Source organism: Cricetulus griseus, chromosome 4 (assembly GCF_003668045.3).
Source record: "Cricetulus griseus strain 17A/GY chromosome 4, alternate assembly CriGri-PICRH-1.0, whole genome shotgun sequence".
In the NCBI taxonomy this organism is placed as follows: domain Eukaryota; kingdom Metazoa; phylum Chordata; class Mammalia; order Rodentia; family Cricetidae; genus Cricetulus; species Cricetulus griseus.
The window spans coordinates 8455620-8482013 of NC_048597.1; the positions used below are offsets into that span (position 1 = coordinate 8455620).

The 26394-nt window shown below is 36.6% G+C and overlaps 2 protein-coding genes across 3 annotated transcripts; both read left to right on the forward strand.

The window, feature by feature from the left end:
* Window positions 1–208: 208 nt before the first annotated feature.
* On the forward strand, window positions 209–433 carry LOC100751981 (keratin-associated protein 6-3-like). The gene has a single exon (XM_027413290.1). The coding sequence runs from the start codon at window positions 209–211 to the stop codon at window positions 431–433; it is 225 nt and encodes a 74-aa protein (XP_027269091.1).
* A 22149-nt stretch (window positions 434–22582) lies between these two features.
* On the forward strand, window positions 22583–22837 carry LOC113835382 (keratin-associated protein 19-3-like). Of its 2 annotated transcripts, XM_027413292.1 has the most exons (2): window positions 22583–22718; window positions 22773–22837. In XM_027413292.1, the coding sequence occupies exons 1-2, from the start codon at window positions 22583–22585 to the stop codon at window positions 22835–22837; spliced, it is 201 nt and encodes a 66-aa protein (XP_027269093.1). The 2 variants fall into 2 exon arrangements, with proteins under 2 accessions (XP_027269093.1, XP_027269092.1); XM_027413291.1 differs by having other exon boundaries at window positions 22583–22837.
* The last annotated feature ends 3557 nt before the right edge of the window (window positions 22838–26394 follow it).

Genomic DNA, 26394 nt, shown 5'->3' on the forward strand with positions numbered 1-26394 from the left:
GACACAATGACAATCTTGTCTGGGACACATGGCTAGGATGTTTGCTGAAGGCGTTCTTGTTTTATATTTTCGTGGTAATGAGTTTGGAGGACTCTGTGGTTTGCCTCACATGCCATTCAGGCCATATAAAAGGACCCACACCTGCCTAGCAGACTCACACTCCAGAACCTCCTTGTCTGCCTCGAGGAAAACTCCCATTCCTGACAACATGTGCTACGGAAACTACTTTGGTGGTCTGGGCTACGGCTATGGTGGCCTGGGTTATGGCTATGGTGGCCTGGGCTATGGCTATGGAGGCCTGGGTTATGGCTATGGCGGCCTAGGCTATGGCTATGGTGGCCTAGGCTGTGGCTATGGTTGTGGCTGTGGCTCTCGATATGCATACAGTACCTATCGTCCATGCTGCTATGGAAGAATTTCTGGCTTCTACTAATAATTTAAGCTAGCTGGCCCATTTGGGTCATTTTCTTATAAAATCCCAGAGCACCAGCATGTAGGGAAATTTGAAAATTTTACTTTTCAATAAAACTAAATTTCTTTCACATTATTGCTTGTTTGTGGGATGTTTTCATTCCTGTCTGTTATTTGTGTAAACTTGTGAGTGTGTGTGTGTGTGTGTGTGTGTGTGTGTGAGAGAGAGAGAGAGAGAGAGAGAGAGAGAGAGAGAGAGAGAGTTATCCTTGTGTACTTTATTAAATGCTATGGCAAAATAGACACTTAGAGAGGGAGCCAATCCCTGGTCTTGAATCCACTCTAGGGCTGTGGTTGTTCTGACCCTCCTTCAAACAGGAGCCTGAGAGACTTACTTGCAGGAAGGTATGACTGAACTTGCAGGGTTTGGATGTTTTATTTCCCCTGTTCAAGTGTGGTCCTGAGCCTTCATAAAATTTCTATCTTGAATTAATTTGCATAACCTGTGCAGTTAGTGTAGGTGGAAGTAAGCATGTGACTACATACTCTAACATGGCTGAAAGCGAATGCATAACATCTGTGTCCTTTAAAAAACTAAAGTGTGCTTTAAAGACTTTCTTTTAACTGACATGTGTCTGTGTATGTATACCATCTGTGGAAGCTGAAAGAGTGCTCAATCCCCTGCAGCTGGGGCTACAAGTGCTCATGAGCCAGCCACTGTGGGGCTGGGAACTGAACTCGGGTCCTCTGGGAGAGCGAGTAGTAAGTGCCCTTAACAACTAAGCCATCTCTCCAGCTCCAAAAAGGAGTAATTTTCAATAACAAAGAAAGAACAGTGTATACAATTCTCATTCTTTTATAAAAATGTAATATTTAGTATTTATAAATATATCAATGTGGTGAACAGATAACCTTTAATCACAATGAGATGTAATTTTCAGAACAAGAGTGTAAAAGTGAAGTTAGTAATGCTTTTCTCTCTCACTGACAACACATTTCTTACTAATATCCACTTTTCTTTGAGCTCTGAACTCCCAACATAAAGACAGGCTTTTCTAAGCAGATGAGAGCAGAAGCAAGATTTATTCTTTGCACGTTAGAGGCATCCCCAGTAAGATCTCCTCATTGTATGGCTGAGGCCCTGGAAGTTAAGTGAGTTCCCATCCTAAAGAGAAGATGGTTTTCAGGCTCTGCTCATTACCTTCTTTCAGAACAGATGTTGCGTGCCCTTGTTGACATCCAATTTTAACTTTCCTCCCTCATTTTTATTCTGACGAGCATTTAAGAAATTCTCTGTAGAAAACAAAGAGGGTCTGCAGGTGTTCCACCTTCTCCTCATGGAAACTTCCTGTCTTCCCAAGAAGGAGGCGAAGGTCTTAAATCAGCCTTGTAATCAGTAGCAGAGAGTTTCACTGATGTTTAAAAAATGTTAAAAAATAAACGGAAGCATTGTTTAATACAGGCACTAGGTGTTTGCTGTTACTTCCCCCCAACCCCTGACATTACTCTCAACTCTATCCCTCTCAAAGTGCATGGCCTGTTTTTCTTTATTTTATACACACATAAATATAACAGGATGAATTTGTTTAGTGATATTTTTATACAAATATGAATTCAGGTCTGATCACTTGGTAGGGTAACCTATTAGGGGTCTTATCTCAGGAAAGACTGTTGTGTTCATAGCGCTCATTTATTAGCTACAGATCTTTGTCTAGAGGTATGACCCTGTGAGATCCCCCCTTCCATGTTAGCATTTTCATTGGTGTTCTTTTTGATCAGGTCTTCTCTAGGCAGCCATATTACGGTATCATGGGTGAAGTTTCCTGGTCGTTTGTAGGAGACACAATCTCACAACATATTCCTTGGTTCTTTGGCTTTTACAATGGTTTTTGCCTCTCTTCTGGGCCCTTGCCTCTTCCCTGAGCCTCTGGTATAGGAGTTGCACATATACCCATTGTGTCTGGGAAGTTGTTTTTACATTTTGACCAGCTGTGGTTTTCTGTAACAGTCTCCATCTGTTGCAAAAAGAAGTTTCTATGGTGAGAACTAAGAGCTACACTTCTCAGTGAGTATAAGGATATTTTGAATGCAGTTAGGAATTACTTTGGTTTATTAAGTGGCTGTCGTGGGTTCTCTTTTAAGATGCCTGACCTCACTAGTTGACTAGGTTTCCAGTACTCCTGTTAAGTGTGCTTAAGTCCAATTAGACAGTTGCTGAAAATGTCAAGATATCAGTGCTACTCTGGAGCTCTAAAGCTTATATGCCATGCTAATAATTGTCACGGTTCATAGGTGTCACTTCTGGGTAGGACTATTGGTTGTTTTCCTTTCTTGGCAGCTTCTATATCACCTTCATGTACTAAGAAAGAAAGCTATTCTTCATGGAAGAGTCTTTCAAGTCAGAGCAAGCATAGATTCTCTGAGTCCTGTGCCCTACGTTCATGGTGTCATTAACCAAAGGGACTGACCCTCAACTTCTAAGAGGTAACCAAGAACAAGAACAATAATCTATATTGTTTGAGGAATATCTTAGATTCCTCTCATCAACAACTCTAAAGGGAGTTTCTTATGCCTGGTATTTTAGGACTTTGTTAGATCATCTGTGACTTTTGGGGGGCATTATTGTCCAGCCAAGTTGAGTTACATCACTTAAACTAAATGTGTATATGTACACACACAAACTTCCATGTGCTGTATGTCAATTTGGATGAATAAATAATGATATGATTCCTACGGCTTGCTCAAACATGTTGTCATTTTATCCCCTCCTTCCATCTTATTAGGTATTGACCTGCTATCTCCCAATATTAACTTGAAAAATCACAAGGTCAACTAATTCGGAAAAATGATAATGATGTACAATAAAGAATTTTTTCTCCACAATCTGTTCCTCTGAATCCAGAAGTTGACTGCTTTTTCCTAAACTATTGTAAAAAATAATTTTACCAAATATTTGGCACAATATAATCTGAATCTTTTTCCTATCCTCCACTGAGAGTTACCCTATCATTTCAACTTAAAACCAATATAATACTTAGGTATTAATATGTACCTTTTGCAATAATTTCAATGTGGACAGTATTGCTGAGGTAAAATTTCAAAAACAGCACAGATGACTCCAGACAAATGATAATTTATTAAGTATGTGACTGTGGGTGGTTCTTGTCTGTCTTCTTACTTACAAAGGCCACTCTTGAAGCTGGATAAGCCGGGAAACATCTGACACCTCACATGCATCTCCCTGGAAGTCTTACACATCACAACTGCTCACATACTTCAAGCAAATGTACTATCAGTGGATCTGAGAATGTAAAGTATCTGCAAGGGAAAGAAGGAAATGGAAACACTTGGGAACAATAAATAAGCTATTATGCTGTAGCTTCCTATACAGAGGTAGTTGCTGATCTGGTGATTGTTTCCTCTCGAGACACTTGTGATACAGGAAGTACTCTGTGCACAGCAGCTTCACTGAAGTCCACTTAAGCAGCCTACCTTCTGTCATCTGAGCATCTGGTGAACTCCGTTCTGCTCTTGGCTTATCATCAACTCCATTTACTTCTGCTACCTTCTCTGCCCCAGTCGTTAGTATTGCTAGTGTCTTCACGGATTGTTTAAGCACAGTTCCCTAAGGGAGTATTCCATGGAAAACTCCAGGCTAAAGACTAAGAAAGACAAATGGAGGTTTTCTCTGTGCTAATTGAGAAATGATGAAATGATTGAAACGATACTGACACAGAGTACTTGTCACATGAAAATTTCTCTTCAACGTCCCTGACCAATATAAACTTGTTTACTTCTTTTTTCTCACAGCACAGGAACAACTTTAAATATCATTTTTATTACACAAACAAGGAAATTCAGGGTCAAATTTAATGAACAATGACCTAGAGTAATCATATTGGTCCGTATGTCAGTTCTTGGCTGATGGGCAAAGCTAATTCTATGCTCACATCTTCTGATAGATGGTATAGACAACTTGGCCTCCACTGGACACTAACGCACTTCTGTGTCTCATATTTATTTCCATCATCTAGCAACTAGTCATATTTTCTGATACCTGTCACTTGCCACCAACATGATCCCTAACTCAAAATCTTTGAAAGCTATGGTACCGGGTTTCATATCCTTACATTCATCATGTAGACAACCAATTTAAACACTAGAGCTTCAAAACTCCCCCATCACCTCATCAACTCTGCTCTCCTTTAACATGTCATTCTAATCCAGGCTTAACATGAAATAGTGCAATTCCCTGAAGCTAATGCCCAGATCCCTAAACCTCCAATCTTCTAGTTCTTCACACTCTTATTGCAGCAAAGTCATTTCTCCTACATAATCAGGATTTATTGTTCCTTCCCTGATTCCATCCTCTTTAAAAGTCTGCCATGTTCTTCACTCTTTTACATGCTCAAAGTTTATATCTAAGTGTTCTAATATTACCATTAACAGTGTCACCTTTGGTAAGTAATCTGCATTCTTTCTATATATACTGTTTGTCTTATCAATCACATTTAGTTTACCGAACTCTTTTCTACTTCTATAATTTAATACCATCAGCTGTAATTTGTACATTTTATTAGAGTATTCTATCCTCAGGCTCCTCTTAGCTGTTTCCAGAGAGAGTTTCAGGACTGTGGAGTAACACCTCCGCACATCTGCAGTATTGTCCTTTGAACATTTGAACTGAGTCTTCAGGACTCCTGATGCACCTTTTATTTCTGTCTGGCCACTTTCATTGTGACTTTCCTCTCCCCTCACCACCACCCTTCAGTCTCCTTGTTGGAGACGTTCATCCTCCTCTGTTTGCAACACTTGCCTCTTATTCTGTGAAGGATATTAAATCTACCTAGGGAAAATCTTATCAGTTTTCCCCTCACACTTATCTATATTTGCACTTGTCTTTTGGCAATTTACCTCAGTCTCAGTGGAAACGACATACCCTTTCCTATTCAAAAAATAATCCCTACAATTTTCTTTCAATGCCAACTCCTTCAACACCTTGCTTGATGAATTATACTCTGTCTACAATATTTTTCATCTGTTTTTTCTCTATTGACACTTTCCCTTTAGTCTGTAAGCATGCTCAAGACTTTCGTCATTTGAAATCCTTTTCAACACCTGATGACTTGTTGCTAGGTTTGTCCAACTTTAAATCTGAGACTTTACTTTTTCACATTGCTACTATTGGGGCATTTTTTTGTTTAATTTTGTTTTATTTTCTTGTCTCTTGCTCTCATTGTAACTTAACAAATTTCCTGAGTTCTCCAATGACTGAGAAACTACTTTGACTTGTCTCACTGTCCTTTGTATGGCCTTTGGTCCCGGTGACCACTATCTTCAGTATTGTTTCTTTGCTTTTATTATGTTTCCAGTCAGTTTCTCTCTCATTCTTGTTTCTATTGGTGAGATAAATACCATGACCAAAATCAACTTAGGAAGAAAATGTTTAATTGGTTTACCTATCCTAGGTCACAGTCTGTGGAGGAGTCAAGGCAGATACCTGGAGACAGGAACTGATGCAGAAGTCAGGGAATCATGCTGGTTACTGGCTTGCTCACGATGGCTTGCCTAGTTTACCCTCATATTATACCCAGGATCACTTGCCAGCCCAGAAAGTGTGGCTCCCACAGTGAACTGGACCCTCCCACATCAATTATTAATTAACAAAATATCCATCAAAATTGCCTACATGCCATTCTGATAGAGGCAGTTCCTCAATTGAGATCAAGATTATGTCAAGTTGAAAAAAAACCACCAGCACAGTTCCCTTGTAAATTTAGTCTTTGTTCTTCAGCTAGAGGTCAGTCTTTAGTTTTCATGTCCATCATTTAATATGGAAAATCTGATCTCATAGGCAGTAACTAAAATTTCTTCATGATATATTCCCTGAGTCAGTGACTATTTATGCTACTGTCTCATCTGATAAGAGCCATATTATTATATTTTCTCCAATCTTAGATATCTTCTCCAGCAGTGATACCTATAAAGCACAACAATAACCAGTATGGTAAAATATTCCTAAAGGACAAATAATGACACTTATAACTTGGCTGTCAACAGTGCTTCTCTAATTTAGATGAAGTCCTTCACAGAAGGGAGATCATGCCTGGTACTATAAACCCAGCCAACTACTGTGAGATCATGGAAAGTAGAGGAGAACCTACTATTGCCACTTTCCTAAACCAGCATAATTCCTAACAGATTCTAAATACCCTTACACCCACAGGTAAGTGTAGCTCTTACTCCTCATAAGAAAAGCAAACTTCTTTTGATAGTAAATAGAGAACATTATAGACAGCCACGCTGGTCAAAATGCAGAGAGCAACTAACTGTGGAATGTCCATCTATATAACATGACCCCCTATATATAACATCACAGCAGAAAGGATAAAAGGATTTAAGAGCCAAAGTTGTCTACTGGGAGAATGCCTCTTAGATAGACATGACAGGAAGTTAGAACCATGAAATTTGAACAATTTGGCTACTTAAAAATACTTTAACAATTCCAATATCAGTTGACATATTTATGTGAATGGGAGAAATCTCATAGGGACCCTAGATGGAAAGCTGTAAGCAATTAATAACTGCAGAGAGGTAAAGAATTAGTCTTATCCAACAATGAGTCCCCTAAGTGGCTATCAGGTGATCAGTAGTAACTATGTATATTTACATATATGGTGCAGAATACTAAATAGACTCGCAAATTGCATTTATATGTTTATTCATTGTAATAGTTGATTAAGAATGACCCCCATGGGCTCATACATTTGAACACTTAGTCATTAGCAAGTGGCACTACATGAGAGGGATTAAGAGATGCGGGCTTGTTGGAATAAGTGTATCACTGAAGGTGGGCTTTGCGGTTTTAAAAGCTCATACTAAGCCCAGGGTCTCTCTCTTTTTGCTGCTTGCTGATTCAGATGTAGAACTCACAACTACTTCTCAGTATTGTGTCCACCTGCATTCCTCCATGATTCCCTCCACAGTGAAAATGTACTAAACCTCTGAAACTGTAAGTAAGACCCCTTCAAATGCTTTCTTTTTTATCAGAGTCTCCTTGGTGATGGTTTCTCTTCTCCATAAAGAACAATGACTAAGAATTCGCCATTAATTTATATATTTGTAAGTTGAATATCTACCATTATAAGATGTAAGAAGGCATACAAACACATGGGTAGTATAAATAGCAGCCATGACTTCAGCACTTATCAGGGCTCCTACAGAAGAAGTCTTACTCCTAACAAAATGATTAGCCAATTAATAAAATAAATGCCAACACAAATATAAGTAGTTATTTCCACAGACTGTGTTTTGTTAAAATCAGTGTTGTATGTGGTGGAGCTACAATAATTGACACCAGTTGCCTCCAATCTTGTATCAATTTGTATCCTCATTTACTTATGGCTCGGTTGATGCTCTTGCTACAGTCTGAAAGCCTAGCTCCCCCGGCACACCTTGTCTTTGAGCTCTTTTTCTCCAACTACAGCTCCTCTGTGTCACAGAATTTCGACCTTCTCTGTGCCCATAGTTTGCATCTTCTACTCCACAACCAGCCAGTGTTGTTCTTCTACTTATTACCAGAAGATCTCAAAGAGGAAAAAAAAAGCATGCCTCAGGCCTTAGTTGCTTGTAATTCTTCTTACTCATGCTTATACTTTTATTCCTTATTACAAGGTGGCTTTATTTTTACAGAATATCTTTGAAAAAATCTGTCAGTGAATCAAATTCAACATTTATATTTGGTTAGTGAAGTTTTTACAGGACCCCTTATGAATATCCCTAGTCACTTAAATATGTTGAGAAAAATTAAGTATTTGAACTCTTCATTTATCCAGAGAAGTAGATCAATGATAGGAGGTATGTTTTTGGAGTCAAATGTATCTACACATACAATGAAAAATAACAGAACATAAATCCAACATCATATAGCTGGGCAGACTTGATTTCTCTGTTTTTGTGATGAAACCCGTTATTTAAATGATCATTATCTGAATTGTTCAATCTGCAAAATTGGAGCTATATCTATATCTTATACTTCAGATTATTTAATGAGATAAAAAGAAAACAGTGTTCCTAGCATGTTATTTGTCCTGTGTTCTTGAACATTGATAAATAACTTTAATAAATTCAGAGCCAGTGGGACAATAAGGCTTATATTACACCTGACACATCGTTTCTACTATAACCTCCATGTTGAGTGACAGATACATGTCGATGTAACGCTATGTCCATGGGGAAGATGAGATGCATGTGTAGTCACACTGCAAATTTTATATGGTATCATTAAGCAATAGTAATGTAAACATAAGTATATGGTGTTTTGAGTGTCCTACTTCTTAAATCAAAGACCAATTTCATTTTTCCCAGAATGAGGCTACTTAGAAAGTGATGACTGACTGAAAGAATACTATGAATAATTTCCATCAAGGTCTATAGTGTGGGGACCTCTAGAGAGACCATAACTTGCCAGAAAGAGCTATTCTTGGTCAAATTTGGGGTTGTAAAAATAGTAACTAGGTTAGAAAGAGACAGTTCTTTTTTCATGTCAGATTGTGAGAATGTGAAGGGATATTTTAAAGACATCAGTAGAAATTACACTGCAATAAAATTGTGGGGTAGATATTTAATAATTGAATCTATTTTCCCCTGAGCACTTCCCTCTAATGTTATTTATGTAACATTAAAAGAGAAAGAGGTCTGTTTTCTCTGCTGATTGCTTCCTTTACTGTACAGAAAAATTTCATTTTCATTTAGTCCTATTTCTTGACACTTTGGTTACTTCCCACAATATTGATGCTCTATTTAAAAAGCTTAATTTTGAAAAAGGAGGCAAAAACATACATTTGAAAAAGATAGCCTATTCAACAAATGGTATTGGCAAAAGCTGGATTTGTACTGCAAGAGGATGAAATTAGATTCTTAAGTTTCACCTTGTATAAAAATCAATTCAAAATAGATCAAAGCCCTTAATTTAAAAGGTGAAACAGTACAGTTTCTAGAAAACCACAGGGATACCCTTCAAGGTATTGGGATAGGAAAGGCCTCTTTGAATAGAACATCAATAGCATCTGGAGTAACCCCAAATATCAATCCTGCCATGGATTTTTCAGTTTAGGTGGTGGATAATATATAGAAACATATTTCACGTGAAAGTGTAAATCTAATGTGACTGTGAAGCTTCTGATTGGCTACTCTAAATCTACAGAAATCCAGTGAGTTATATACTCTTAGTTCAGGTCTGGTTAATTTCAGTTTGTCAAGTTTTGGTTTTCTTGCAACCATTTTTAAAAAAAACAATATAGCTTAAAATAAATTTAAAATGAACAAACAACAGTATCTTTACTTAAAACTAAGTCATCTTCTTTATAAAAACCCTTCCAATAACCTTTCTTCAAGTTGCTTTATGTAAATATACTTAAAGTTTACTGAAGAACACAAGCTGTTTAATCATAGCTATCCAAACACCTGTGCCGCACTTTCTCCTTGATGTTGAGGTCCAGGAGCATGAGGTAATGCTCTTATCTAAACGTGCAATTATGCAAATAAAAATGACCACAACACATTCATAGCCTTTTGGATGTCTTTGAGGGACAAAGCATTGTCAGCATTACTGGAAACCTAAATATCAATTATGTGTGCCCATCACTATGTCATCCAGAATCCTGGTGCCTATGACTTTGATCAGTCTTTAAATGCCACATATTTAGGTCACATTGGTGGAATCCATGCCAAGTAACTAATACTTGTTAACAGGTGAGGGTGAAGAATAACTTGCTGGTTGAGGAAAGTTTTGGTCCCAGTGCATCTAATTTTTGTGAGATTATACTTTGCATTCCCACAGTAAAATACTTCTTTGATCTCAGTTTTTATCTTAACAGCCCACATAACATAGGTTTGGAAGAGTAATGGATTTGGAGGATATGACCACAACTTTTACACAGAATAATTCTATCATTTTAGGCATATGAATTTACTGGCAGAATTTTGCTATAGTAATTAGGTAACAAGGACTTATCCAATATAAGTACTCCTTTGTTTGAAATGTTGTGACAAATTATTTAATTTCATGTGAAATTTCATTAAATCGTCAACCATCCATCTATCCATCTATCCATCAAATTTAGCCAACAAATATTTAATTAAATATTAAATATTTGTTCCAGACACTTGGCATGGTGATGCAATATGATGAGCAGGAAATGATCTATTTCCTGAAGCTCATAGTTCCTAATGTGAGAAAATAGTGTAATTCGAGAAAGGTGTCACAGTGTCACATTGTAGACATGCTAGATCTTGCAAAAGAATGAAGCAATGGGTACTGAAGTCACAAGATGCTGAAGGAAGTGAGTCTATGTATCACTTTATCCATTACATTAAGGGTGGTCCTTAAATTAAGGAAAATCATTCATACTGGCTGAAGGAAGTGTTGCTTCCTGAGGCCATGTGCCATTGGAGCAGCAGTCTGGTGACCATGCTGTAGTGGTGCTGTTACGATGGCTATCCTCCTCACTCTCAGTGACACTGGTCTTACTGATACTACTGAAGAGCTCCAGCTCCCTGTAACAATCTAATGTTTCCTATTTGTTCCAGTAGTTTTCATTGTTTAGTACCCATATGCATTATCAGAAGTGGACACCTTGCAGTTAAATCATCTTATAACACAATTTACAGACTCAAAATCAAGCAAAATATCCCAGCATTTTTATTATCTGTGTGAAGTTGTATGCTTGTCATAATCCTGATTTTTCCAATTAAAATTATTTATGCAAGTGTCATGGGATATAATTTAGTTTGTAGAGGACTTGTTTAACATTGACAGAGCTGTAGGTTTCATCTGCCATAAAATTTAAACCAGTCATGATAGTACATGCCATAATCCAAGCACTCTGGAAGTGGAGGCAGGATGATTAAAATTTCAAGGTTATTCCTAGCTATACAGCAAATGTGAGGTCAGCTTGAGATATAGAGACTATGTCTCAAAAAGCAAACCAAGCTAAACACTATTTATGTGGGGAAGTTTCTTTAAGAAACACAACTTTACAAGTATGGCTTTGGTATAATAATTTCCCTTCTTGTTTTTATGTGTTAATCTGTATGATTAGTAATAGTATAAACTCCTCAATGTCAATTTTAAAAATCAGATACATATTTGTGAAATGTTTTTATATATGATATATATATATATACATATATATATATATATATATATATATAATATATATATATATGATACACACACACACACACACACACACACACACACACACACACACACACACACCCATAAGGTGAATATTGTCTTACTGGGAAAATATATCACTCTATTTGATAATTATAATACAAGTTGACAGTTGCTATTCTTTGAGCAGTGCCATGGGCTGTAAGAGGATGTATCTTCCTAGGAGAAGTGATGTGAAGAGCTAAGTAGTTGCTTGGAAGTTTGGTAGATAAAGAACTTGAATTCTATGTGTGCGTGATTACACACGCACAGAAATATTGCCATGCATATACTAATCTGGAAGAAAAGAAGGAAGGTATGTTGTAGATCTGGGTGGGAGACAATATATAAACGAGAAAACACCAGCTGAAGTAACTGAAAACTTGTAATATAAACAGACCTGAGGAGCTATGGTACAGAAGGGAGGCAGAGTGGGGATGTGGGAGGCAGAGGGGGTGAGAGAATGGATGTGGATATCAGGAGCTGATGCCGTCATAGGCTGGCCTCCTTTTTAATTGAAATTTGATTTTTTCATACATTGTATTATGATTATGGTTTTCCCTCCTCACAGATCATCCCCACTTCTGCCCACCGAAATTCACAGCCTTTCTTTTTCTTTCATTAGGATAATAATAACAATAACAATTAATAATAATAATAATAAATAGTAATAAAGCTAAAATAAGAATAAACAAACCAAAACAACAAAATAAGCAAACAAGCATAAGCAAAAGATCCAAAGAAAAGATAAAAGAAACACATACAGACACAAGAGACACATTGTTCACACAGACAGGAATTCCATAAAATTACAAACATGGAAACTATAATGTATATGCAAAGTAACCACATGAGCAAAAAACCAAAACCAAAACCAAAACAACAAACCAAAGCCCCGACAAAGCATTATGAGACAAAGAACCTTTAAAATGTCACTGTCACTGAATTTTTTCTTTTTTTTTTTTTTTTTTGGTTTTTCGAGACAGGGTTTCACTATGTAGCTTTGGAGCCAATCCTGGCACTCGCTCTGGAGACCAGACTGGCCTCGAACTCACAGAGATCCACCTACCTCTGCCTCCCGAGTGCTGGGATTAAAGGCGTGTGCCACCAATGCCCGGCTCACTGAATGTTTTTTTTTTGTGTGTGTGTGTGTGTGTGTGTGTCTGTCTGTCTGTCTGTCTGTCTGTCTGTCTGTCTGTCTGTCTGTTGCTGGACATGGATGGTGACCTGAAGAGTAGTTTGTATATTCAGTGAGACTCCATTGGAGAAAACTAAGTTTTCATTTGTGACTGGTTATCTATTAGAGACAGCTTCTGGGTGAGGGCTGTGTTTTTTTGTTTTTTTTTTTTCTTGTTCTCCTGTTGGAGTTTGGACCTCATTTACCCTAGACATGTGCAAGAACTGTACATGCTGCCAGAGTCCCTGTGAGCTCATGTATGTAGGTCCTGCTGTATTTATAAAGTCTTATTATCTCAGTTTCCTCCACCCCTTCTTACAATCTTCCTGCCTTCTCTTTGGCAGAGTTCTGAGTATTGAGGAAGGAGAACTGATGGAGACATTCCATTCAGGACTGAGTGTTCCAAAGTCTCTCACTTTCTGCATGTTTTATGGCTGTTGGTCTCTGTGTTTAGTCCCATCTGATGCTAGAGGAAGCTTCTCTGATGATGGCTTGATAAGGCACCGATCTGTGAGTGTAGCACAATGTCCTTAGGAGTCATTATATTCTTACATTCCTTGAGCAGTACAGTAGTTTTTGCTTTTCCCTAGTTCCCTGGCCTATCTAGCCTCAGGTTTTTGGCCACCCAAGCATTGTTGGAGATGGGTTCTATTACATGGAACAGGCCTTAAATCCAATCAGATATTGGCTGATTAGTCCCCCACACTTTGTGACACTATTGCACTAGGACGCCTTGCAGGCAGGTCACTATTGTATATTGAAGAGTTTGTACTGGGTTGGTATTTAGGTTTCTCCTTTGGTAACCTGCAGAGTACCTTCCAGTGTCCTGAACATTCGTCAGTAGGCTTGAAGGCTCTGAGGAGGCTCAAGCTTGACCTCTCCATGTTCAATGGGTTGTGTAGCTGTTGTCTTCAGCCACAGGGATTACCATCGATTTTGAGAGAATAACTAATAGGTAGGCTGGCCTCTTAATGTCTAGTATGGAACACATACTTTTCTAGAGTAAGAATCTAGAGATTTGCTTTAAATGACAGATTGGCACAAACACATGCTTATCTTGCATTTTGCCTAATTATTCAGCATTTATATAATTATGGAGTTATTCTTGTTTCAACACTCAACTTTTAGTTTAAGTACAGCATATAAGCCATTGGAAACAGAGTCATTATTAGCAGTCTTTTACTGTTTGCTTTAAGTTTTGATGAGATTAAGGCTTAGACTTAATATTTTTCACTAGTGAAAAGTCTTAACCAGATCCTTCCTTGGACATGTAATATAAATAGTTAATCTAGAGAGATAAAATATTCACCTACAGTGTTATTTCCTTATTAAGGTCTGGGGATCTGGGGATGTTGACATTACATCGATGGACACAATGCTTTTTAGGACAAAAGTGGCCGTAACCCGAGGCTTCAAACAGTTTTTATCAGTTGGTCAGGATGCTCTGATATATTCTGTTAACACTGGAAGTAAGTTGTCATGATCTTCTATCAGAAAACAATGAGTTTATGTAAATCCTGTTTTGATTCTTGCCTTCAACACAACTTTCTAATTAAGCATCTCACTTTCCATACATGAACAGAATAAGCTGATTACAATGAGTTCCAGCCCTTTGATCACGCTGCAAAGTGATTTCTCAGGGTAAATTGACAAACTAGTCTCTGATTATTATTTCATTTTCCATATCAAAAGAGATGAGACACTGAGAAAGTAGACTGAGTGTTTCCATTTCCCGGTGAAGCAATTTGTCTGTAGAAATTAATACAATAATCTAATTATAATTTAAATTATCCTGTAAGTTAAATATAGTGCTAGATTATTAATCATGCGAACACAAATGTTGTAACTCCTGCAGCAATGATTTATTATACATTAGCATATTGACACTGTGTTTTATAGATGATCAAGCACTACAGAAATACATTTTCCTAGAGTTAGTTTCATTCTTTTATTTGAGCATTAAAAAGTGGAAATAATAAGACAAACACATCTCCAATCCCCTTCCATACTCTGGTAAAATTTACAAGTAAAACTATGAAAAAAAACAATCATAAATTGGGACATTATATTAAAATAACCCATTTTTTGACAATTTTTCTACTACACTATTTTCATTTATTACACGTTAGAAGATCATGCACTGAACTGTTTCTTGTAAAAAGCTGATGTTTAAAAATGTGTATAAATTCATATTGTGATATTGATGGGGTCTATGAGTGAAATCATGAGGAATAGTATTATTTCATATTGTAATATCTAATGCAATAAAATAGGTTATCTTTGCTCATTACTCAAAATTTCATTTTTCACCAATGTCATTGACATCTCTTGTTACATTTTGTTCTGTCTGACAAGATTTTGAAATTGAAATAAGCAACTATTCAGTGACACTTCTAAAGTACTTTTGATATTACATGAATAAAGCATTTAGCCAGGTATTGTTCACTACATTCACACTCATCTGTATAATTATGTACATTTTTAAAAAAATCCTTTCAGATAGTCGAACTTGTCTTCTTGAGATTTTTGTTATTATTTAATACAAATTCCTGTTTCTAATTTTTTTCTCCTGTTTTCTTCCTTATTTGACAAGATCTGACTGTGTAGGGAGACCTTAAACTTATGGTCCTGCAGGCTTGGCCTTCCCATTGCTGGGGTTGTATCTGGATGTCCCTTGATTCTGTGGCATGTGATTTCCACTATTTGAGCTATACATCTTCTGACATCTCTACATGCAGTGAAGGTTATCAGCAACATGTGATTGTCAAATCTTTTTCCTTGTTTCAATGTTCATTGATAAAGCACACATACACATGTTTTATACATTCATGACAAGACCTGTGAAGGTAATATTGTAAATATTTAACAGGTTTCTTAAGTTAAAATCATCATCTTGGATAACATAGAAATAATGAACCCTTTCCCACAGAAACAGAGTTGTAAAGTTATTAAATAGTATAAAGCTATTTTAGAGTTTATTATTATTACCAATGAAATTGTGCAAAGAAAATTGTCTATATACTTAATAAATGATGATTTTATAATCTCCATCCATAGGAAATTAATGTGTCTTGCTTTTAATGACTGTATTTCATAAACTCTCTAACCCATTCTTGCCTGATGCAACAGCTTCAGAAATGATTAGAAAGAAGTAAAATGTATTTTGTTAATGAAAATATCAATGTAACTGAATGTTGTGTTAGTCGTAGAAAAACAGAATGTAAAACTGTAAAAAGCACTTCTTGGACTATTTTGTCATGTGAAGTCTCTATAACAATGCAGCATTGTTTATTATGGGCATAGATGTTCATTCTTTAGAAGTTAAAATGTCACTGACTACTCATGTGGCACTTTTGGTGTGTGTCATGTTGGCCACTGAGTTTGGTGAATTCCCTTTGGAGTGGCTTTTCCTGAACTTAGACTATTTTGTAATAACTAACTAGGAAGTCAGTTAACCAGTACATGAGGAACAATTAATCAACACAAGATCTGTATATTTTATATGTTAGTATATAAATCAGTATCTATTTTTGTTATACTCATTGAATATATACATATATTATACAAAAATAGAACATATATAGTATGGAACATAAACAAAAATGGTGTACATAGGTCTTTTTGTGCTGACCACTATACCTTAGATACAGTCAAGATACAGGTACATGTAAAACCAATTACTATAAAACCACATGAATAAACTAATAAGAATTTGGAATTTTAATATTAAGCTAAAGCCATTGTTTGCCATAAAATTTTAAAGTCAGTCCTGTCGAACATAACATGAAAACAAATAAAACCAGTATCCATTTGGACCCAAGAAAAAGAAACAAAAAAATCAATGCCAATAATGCAATAAACCTTCAACTATTGCTTATTAGAAGCTATAGCCTCTGTGTTTTACATATTTAGAGGAATGGGGATATTAGTTTAAGGTAAACTTAAGTAACATGAAACTAACCTTAAATTAATGTGAAGCTTCAGTGCTATGCAAACTCGTGAAGTTTTGTTATGAAAATGTAACATGGCAGTATAAATTGTTGAAGCATTGTTAAAGGTATAAGAGACAGCTAAAAGAATTTTAGAAGTACCTGTGAAGAGGAGTCAAAATTAATAGGTAGGGATGCTGTTCTCCACATGAACCACATATGTATGAGAGGTTTTTCATTCACATTACTGGATGAATTGGGAGGCTTGTGGGTTGCCACACAACTACGGAGGGTGTGCAAAAAGCCCTGTGGAAGCAAAGGAGCTCACAATCACATCAAACACTTTGGCCTCAAGTAAATCCTTAATCTTGACACCTTGAGCTATTACCATGGCAACTACTTTCGGCTAATTTCCCTGTTGCTCATTCTTCACCCCTCTACCAATCTGGGACTACAGTGATAGATCTTCAGATTTCAGCATGCCAGAGCTGACTTGATAAAAAACCATCTGCTCTTGCAATTTTAAGTTGAGGGGATTTATAGTTTGGGAAGCCATTCTCCTTTGGGATATATATTTCAAATTGCTCATGTGAAAAATGTAAAAAGTCACTTTAGATTAAACTTAATTTGCTTGATTTTTTCCACAGTGTTCTAATTATCTCTTCTATGCTCCCATAGGCCTTTTACGTATGCAAGCATTATATATGAATGCTTGCATGCCTTTGCCTGCAGTATGTCTGAGTGCTTTGTTGGAATTTTCAGTGAATGATCTTCTCTCTCAAAAACTAGGAGTCCATGAGGGGTGGAACAATGAGTAGCAATTCTTTCATACTAAAGTAAGAGTGCAGTGATGCAGCTGCAGCAACCCTTGCCAGTTTCATAGTTTCACAATGGGATCATTACACCTTGTTACTGCACCATTTCACTCTGTATACTCAAGCTCTGCTGTACCTTGCTGTTTCTATGTTGAAAACCATGCTGCAGTGTGGTTTGGAGCCTTGCTCTTAATGGATTTCTTCCTCTGCAACTGCACTTTTCACCCTACTTAAATGATCATTGAAGGAGCAGAGGTTGACTTCAGAAAGTCTGTCAGCTTCCTGCCATTTCCAGATGACAGAGTTCTACTTCGGGATTTAGAAAGGTGGCTAGCTCCCAATGTCCCCACAGCGGTTGGTCATGGTTATGCTTGTTTTTAACATGCCCTAAAAGACTTTCTGTTCCCACGATTAGTTTTAATCTCAATGATCATGCTAACTGTGTTTATTTAACTCAGTTTATGAGTCATTTAGAGAATACAGACCCTTGGCTATGGCATATACTTTCTGATTGACTGTCATTTCTGTGTCTAGACCTCCAAAATGACTGTACTGTTCTTCTCTGTTCTTCACTTCCCTACTATTTGTATCTCTTTGTAGAATCCTTCAATCCTTTTCCTTTTATTCAACTTTTATTCATAATTACTTGCTTCATTGATATATTTATGCATATATGAAGTTTTATAGAACTCTATTGTCATCTCTGAGGGCTTGATTTTTCTGGTTGTCCAAAGGAATGTTCTTACCATCCTTTTAAATGGAATGATGGGTTTTAAAAGACAATTCTGTTCAAATTTGAATTCAATTATGTTAGCATTTGACCTACTTACATATTAATTCTTGACAGTGCTATCCTGAATATTGGATTCTGTAAGGAAAACCAACCAAAACAGAAACCTGAAGAATCTGTACAAATATCAGTCATTCATTGAAGAAGGCATATTTAATTTCCACCAAAAATAGGATGTTCATGACAAAAGAAGAAAAAAATTGCTGGCAATACTGAAAATATTAGTAATGTGTACCTACAATTCCTGACCAACAAAATGCCAAGAACAAGTATCAATAATATTTATTGGTTATAAGATATAGAGACCTTACACAGTATAAATTCAAGAACTTAATATCAAGGTTCTTATAAGCTTACAAAAAATGTATGTATTAGTCCACAATCCACAAAGGTAACTATACTGCTAGAAAATTTGAATCTTGAGGAAATCACTAGCGACCTCCAAAAGCACTTCTGGTTCATCCTGTTTTCAATGAACTCTTCATTCATGCTTCTTAGTTATATATTGCTCATATACCAGAATGTAGCTTTCATCAAATTCACTGACTAGTTTTTTTAATGTATTGATTTATAAAATACAGAAGCAAGCATTAAACATCTGATAACAATAAATGAATTAATTGATTCTACACTGGATATTCTAACCACTGTTGTGGATGAATAGCTCACATGGATATTTTAAGTAACATCTAATACATTCATTGATACTTATAATGAGACTGCTTAAAAATAAGACAGGTTCAATTAGGAGAGCATTGCTTGGCTTAATTAAAACGACCAATACAATTATACAACCAAGGTTAAGAACAGTTGAAATTATGTTTAGTTTCATGTTTAGGTAATTATTTATTTTATTAAATATTTTGTGTTGATTAAGAGAACTGAAAATAATCGTTTAAGGGAGTTAGCCCCACAGAGCAAGTCCTACAGATTTTCTCTTCTAGAGGAAGCTAGAGGAAGGAACATGGAAGCAAAGGGGGAATGGAGATGAAGGGAATTGTGGGTGAGCAAGAGGAAAAGGGAGGAGGGAGAAGACATGATGAAGAGTAATTGAAGCTGTGACCATGAGGAAAGTACACTGTATGCTTAGATGGAGTGTCACAAAAAATCTGTGTGTTTTGTTCTGTGTGTGTGCAATGATAATGCTGATAAATGTAACAACCCATATGCACGCTGAGGTGTATATTCTGTGACATCCTCTTCATTCTCAAGAGAAAGCTACTTATAGGCTTCCTGACACTGAAACAGTGTTACCTAAGTACTGGGACATAGAAACTAACTTAGAGGCTCATCTTTTCTACAAGTTGGTGGTGGGACTTTGACTTTAAGCAGATAGTGATAATACAAAAAAAAAAAAAAGAATTGTTGAGAGTTTTGAGTTTAATACATGGAGAGGGTGGCAAAAAGTTCAAGCACCCCATAGAAGATGCTATGATGACTGCTTTTGTTTATTTATGAGATAAAATTGTGTAGGTGTGGGCTATGTCATTCTATGCAATACTCTGGCAGTAGGTACTTCCCTTTTAGGTATCATGTCAACAGAGACACATCTCCCAAAGACATTTTTGTCCATTTCTAATTTCCAAATTGTTTAACATTGATGCACCTCATTCTAGTGATTCTAGTTATTTGAAACCTAGTAATTGTCAGTAAAGTGTACATACTGTTGCTTTATCAGAATGCATGGCACCCAGACTGTTTACCTGAAAGAAACTGTGAATGAACTCAATCTTTTCTGTTTGATTTTAAAAATTCTTATAAAAGCATGTTATTTGCATTTCTTTATGGATATTCAGTATTCATATACATATGTACAATGATTAAATAAGGTTAATTAGCATTTCCATCTTCTTAAGCATTAATCACCTTTATGTTTTATGAACTTCTATGCTCTTATAGTCTACTAATTCCATGTATCTACCCGACTGTGACATGAAAAAATCAGTTCATTTTCGCTCTATTTAGTGTCCTTCATCTGTCATTTTTCACCTTCACTTTTCCTCCCCCCTCTCCATTGATAATGATTTCTGTTTCACACTAGTTTTTTTGTGAGATAAATTTCTGGTTGATTATTACAGGTAACACAGTGACCTCCAATTCTATCCATGTTTGGATTTCAGGCATGTCTTTAGAAAATGATTGCATAGCCTTCAAATTCTGGTCAGTTCATCACCAGATCATAGTTTTGGTTTTAGTTTTTAAAGAAGTATGTATACTCTTTACACTAACACCCCCAACAACATTGTTCAAGGGTTTCCCTGTCTGTACATCTGTGTTTATTATTTTATTGATTTTCTGATAACAGGCACTCTCCATAACTGTTTTGTAACCACAGAAAAATTTTGACTTCATGTGATATTTTTGAAGGGTGAACAAATTAAATAGGAAAAAGTTAGAGGAATATAAAATATTGGTCAAATAGTACTTTTATTTCTAAAAATTTTTTGCAATGTAAATGCCCTGGTACCTCAGAAGATAAAGGACTGTATGAAATTCCTTTTGAAACCAAGGTGAGTTCTACTGTGACTAAGGATGTGTGTTCTGTCCTGGGGAGGAGGTTGTGAATGGGACAGAGATGATCCATGTGCAGGCTAAATTTAGAGCATACACAAAGCTGAGGAGAACATTCTTTGGCTGGTTCTTGTAAGATTCTCAATTATTGAGAATAATAGCTCCTTCTCAGGAAATATTTACCTGTATCATGACAAATATTAGACATGAATCCTTTTCATTTTAAATTAGATTAAGTCAAAATTCTTCTGATAGAAGGATACTAAAACAAAATAATTCACACTGAAGACTAAGTCCATTAAATTTGCAGTCTGCAGAGGACCACTAATATAGACATATATATTCAACCAATTGCACTTTAACCTCAACTTCTTGTCAATAAATCACATTTTTTGTACTTTTTGTGGTATTCAAGTGTTCTGAGCTACAACCTAATTAATAGATTGAGTGATATATATGTTCTTATGTGATTATTAGAGATAGGCAGATTAATAAAATAGGAGAAAAACATAATAATTTAGATTCAAATTCTACTTTTGAGATATATTCAAGAGATGAAACACTTAAATATATCATTCCTTAAATATATGCCTTTAAAGATGACAGCGTGAGGCAGGCATTGGTGGTGCATGCCTTTAATCCCCACACTCGGGAGGCAGAGGCAGGCAGATCTCTGTGAGTTCGAGTCCAGCCTGGTCTACAAGAGCTAGTTCCAGGACAGCCTCCAAAGCTACACAGAGAAACCTTGTCTTGAAAAAGAAACAAACAAAAAAGATGACAGCATGATTCTACATGTTCCTGAATCACAGTTTTCTCCTTGAATTACACACACACACACACACACACACACACACACAGAGAGAGAGAGAGAGAGAGAGAGAGAGAGAGAGAGAGAGAGAGAGAGAGAGAGGGACAGAGATAGAGACACACAGAGAGATTGAAATAAATTGTATTGGGTTTCTTAAGAGTATAGTTGTAGAGTCTATGGATGCCTGAAATTTACAACCTAAATGAAGGTACTTATTTATAAATTTGGAGGTACCTATTTAAATAGGACTAGCAGGGGTTTCTCTGTTTAGTGATATCTACCAAGCAGACTATATTGGAGAGATGACACTTCAGAAGTCCCATTGACTTCTATGTATGGGTATCATTGCACTATACAACATGATTCTCAGCTGACTTTAGAATGCATGGCATTAAGATTCACATCATAGTTTATTGCCATCTTTTAATTGGGACTAAGATTTCAACAGTTATGATTCAGTGCATGTGGCAAAATAATGATGGCACACCTACTTGGCTTAGGAAAATTCTTCACCTATGGAATGCCCAAAGAAGGATGAAGTTAGAGGATAAATGCAACCTTATGAGATACCATTCCAGCATTTGAAGCTCAGGATTTTATTATAGAGTTTTAAACTCAGCCACTCAAGCATGCATGGAAACTATAAACAGCATAGTATTTTTTTATTAGAGGCAAAGCATTTTTCTAGGCATCCAAAACATCAAACATGTTGAATTGCCTTTAAATCACTACTCATACAAACAAGAGGATGGGGTTGAGTCCTAAGAAACAAGATTGTTCACATAGTTTTCTGTTTTGATGAATAGTTTTTAATGAATTACATTTAGAGGCGTGGTTTCTCCAAGTATATATAAATGGCCTTGTGCAGTTGAACTGACAAAATTGTCTTTCAGCTGCAAACAAAACCTATCACTCTTGACACCATGAGTTACTACAGTGGCTACTACGGAGGCCTGGGCTATGGCTATGGAGGCTTTGGGGGCCTGGGCTATGGCTATGGAGGCTATGGCTGTGGATGTAACAGCATCCGCAGACTGGGCTGTGGCTGTGGTTATGGAGGCTACGGATATGGCTCTGGCTATGGAGGCTATGGATATGGCTCTGGCTGTGGAGGCTACGGATATGGCTGCTGCCGCCCTTCATGCTGTGGAGGGTATGGGTACTCCAGCTTCTACTGAATAAATATTTGAATCTACAACCCATGAATTAGTGTTTTGTGATACCATGATTTCCCCAAGGATCTCTTTTTCTGTGATATGCATGTTTTTTCTTATTCTGTCTCCAGAATTTTGCTTCCTTTTGGATCACTTGGTTTCTGTAAATAATGTGAAGAATACTAGATGAAGTCTGAATTTTTGAGTGTTGATCTCCAGGGATCTACTTCTATACTGGTTGGAATGTTATTACTTTCTCACAGACTTTAACAATAAACTTTTTCTGACACAGTTCATTTGCCTTGAACTTCAATTCTTTAACAAAAATAGTTTAGTTGGATTTATTAATGTAATAACTGGCTATGTGTTTTTTGATTATAGGTAAGAAATTCAACAAATGTTGATTTAATGACCTTGTCCTCTTCCTGTTTTTATCTTTTCCACCTCTGTTTTCACTGATCCTTCTTTATTTGTTCCCTTTTGCCTATCAATTGTCTTCATCCTCTTTATCACCCTTTTCCACAAATCCTGGTACTTTATTTCCTTCAAAATATAATATTTCTATGTCCAAGGATTCAAGAAGCATTTACTGAAACAGTCCAATATATCTTTATATTTTAAATAGATGATAAATTTGTAGACTAGGAGATAGACAAAGCTGTTTCCCTTTATTCTTTTTACAGTCTTAAAAATACTTCAAAGTAGAGAAAAAACAAACATATGAAAGTAAAAGTTTTTCCTAAAAGTAGATACCATTTTATTCCAGCTTTAAATATGTATGATTCTATTAAGTGAAGTTTATTACTCGACTGAAGATTAAGTAATTTGAATAATTTAAATTTCATATAGAAATTGAGTCTACCATTAGAAATTTCTCCAAAATATAATTTTAAGTTCAAATTCTTTCACTGGTCAATTCCAGGAGCTTTTGTTTGTTTGTTTGTTTGCTTGCTTTTGGGTGATAAATAAAATGTGGAATACCCAATATATTTTAAGTTGAATAAAATCTTTAAATATAAACATGACAATATGTTGTTTTTGACTAAATCTCAATTGTTTGATTCCATCAATAAAGCCTTGGGAGCCAGGTGCTGTGGTGAAAGGCAGAGAAAGCACTCAGCTAATCTTCTTCCTCTATGTCATTCAGATAAGACCACCTTAAACTGAATGACCCTCCTTTCTACTTCCTGTGTGCCTCTCTGTTTGTACTCCTCATTTTCTCTTATTCTATGGTTTTTCTGTGTTTACTTCCTGTCAACCAGTTGCTTACTCCACCTCTTGACCTATGGTAGATTTTATTTATTCCTGTTTACAATTAGCAAAAAGCTCCTGGATTAAAGGTGTGTGTTAGTACTGAGCTATACCACAGCTAGAAACAGTTTTTTTTTTTTTTCAGTAAATAATGAAATCTCCAGGTTCAACATGTGATCAAATATCCTGCAGTATTTCTTATTTCTCTCTCTCTCTCTCTCTCTCTCTCTCTCTCTCTCTCTCTCTCTCTCTCTCTCTGTCTTAATAGAAAGGAAAGATTTTAGAGAGTCAAATGAAAAACCAAAAGATTATGAGATTAGTGGCAAAGGAATAGTACCTTAGTTTTCCTCTGTCCCAAACCAAGAGGCTCTTCTGATACAAGACAGAGATTATGGATTTTCCTTTAACAACCACACATGGGTTTAGAGAAGGACAGAGCCTTGCTTCAATCCCAAAGCAAGCTTTAATTTTTTATTGAATTGAGGCTACATAAAGAGCACTTGCCACGTAAATCTGTAGGGGGCACCAGAGACAAGTATTTGGGAATCTGCCATAGGAGAGCCAACCTTGTGGTGGGAAGAAAGAAAGGAGCAACTCACCCAGGCTGTCGTACCTCCTGTCCATACTGGATGGTTGCTTGGAAGGAAGGGACAACTGCTCAGGCAAGATGTGGCATGGGTGCTGGTGCTAATCTGGGCCTCTGAGCCGGGATTTCAGGCCAGTCAACTGGAGGTGGGCAATACCACTTGGACAATTTACTCTTTTTCTTGGGATATTTTCTCTTGATGATCTGTTCTTTTTCGTCAGATGTCTCATCTATCCAGTGTTGTCTGGATTCCTTAGTTGAATACTTTTATTCTCCTGGAAAAATAAAAGGAAAACCCTGTTCCAAACCTAACTCTGAGATGATATGCTATAAAATACAGTCTTGCAACCATGATGTCACGGCAGCTGTGGTCACCTGCTTGAGATCTGCAGAACAGAGGTAGAATAGGTGAGAAGAGGAAGGGTGTCTGTCATCAAAAGTGGGAGGCAGGAGAACAGAGTGGGTCAAAAATAGGTCAACACATTACATACAAGTAAGAAACTTAAAAATAAAAAGATGTTTAAGTAGCCAATTACTACAATAAACATGCCAAGTCAACAGCACTAGTGATCCCCCAAAATGTACACTCAAATTTGAGTTAGGGTTAGTACCACTCAACCACTAATATGTCAAAATCCTCAGTATTTGTTACTATATGTAAGAATGCAAATCAGCAGAGACTTTTCCCACAGTATCACTTAAAACACACAATAATAAAAGCACTTTAGGAAGCATGCCACAGCTATTAAGGCAGCGAATTCATATTTCCTATGACACGGTAATTTCACTCCTGGGAATGCATCCAACAGATATGAGTGTATATAATCATGAAAACAAATGTGTAAAGATATTCATGCTAGTTTTATTTACAGCCAGCCCAGACTGGAAAAAAGCCAAATTTTCAGGATAGCTATCACATAATTGGAATGTAAATCTTGTGGTATATTTTCCCACTGCTGCCATTAGGAGCATTGTATCACTATATGGAACAATAGGACAAACCACACCTGTGCTTCGAGAATAACCACTGTGTGGTCTTGTGAATAAAACCTTCAAGAAAGAGCAAAAGAATGCACATTTGTTATAGTATTGTTTTAAATTCATTCCATCAGTTTTGCCAATACTCACCTTTTCATTTTAACCCCTCCCTTCTTTGAATGACTGGGATGATTGGTTTGTGGGATTTGATTCTGCTATTCTTCTTCTGAAAATAGCTTGGTGAGTGGATACTTTTTTTCATCAGACTTCTTAAATCAAAGTTGAATAGCATACACATTTTTATTGTACTCTGTTTTCTTCTTGAGATTTACTTTTGTATTTGTGTATATGTTTGTGTGTCTGTATGGTTATGGTACATATACATGGGTACCCGTGGAGGCTAGAAGAGTGTGCCGGATCCCCACCCCAGGCCTGAGTTACAGGTGGTCCTGATGGAGGGCCTGGGAACTAAACTTGACTCTCTGCAAAAGCAGCAGCTGCTCCTAATTGTGGAGCCATTTCTCCAGCTGAGTACTAATGCGCACCAAAGTCAGCTTCCTAGAATTCAACAAAAATGAAAGCACAGCATACCCAAACTTACGGGACACTTTGGAAGCAGTGCTAGGAGGAAAGTTCATAGCACTAAGGGCCTACATAAGGAAAGTGAAGAATTCCCAAACTAGTGACTTAACAGCACACCTGAAAACTCTAGAACAAAAAGAAGCAGACTCACCCGGGAGGAGCAGATGCCAGCAAATAATCCAAT

What these genes read in the sequence shown, in the direction of transcription:
- LOC100751981 (XM_027413290.1), top strand. Translation starts at nt 209, where the DNA reads ATGTGCTACGGAAACTACTTTGGTGGTCTGGGCTACGGCTATGGTGGC.
- LOC113835382 (XM_027413291.1), top strand. Translation starts at nt 22,583, where the DNA reads ATGAGTTACTACAGTGGCTACTACGGAGGCCTGGGCTATGGCTATGGA.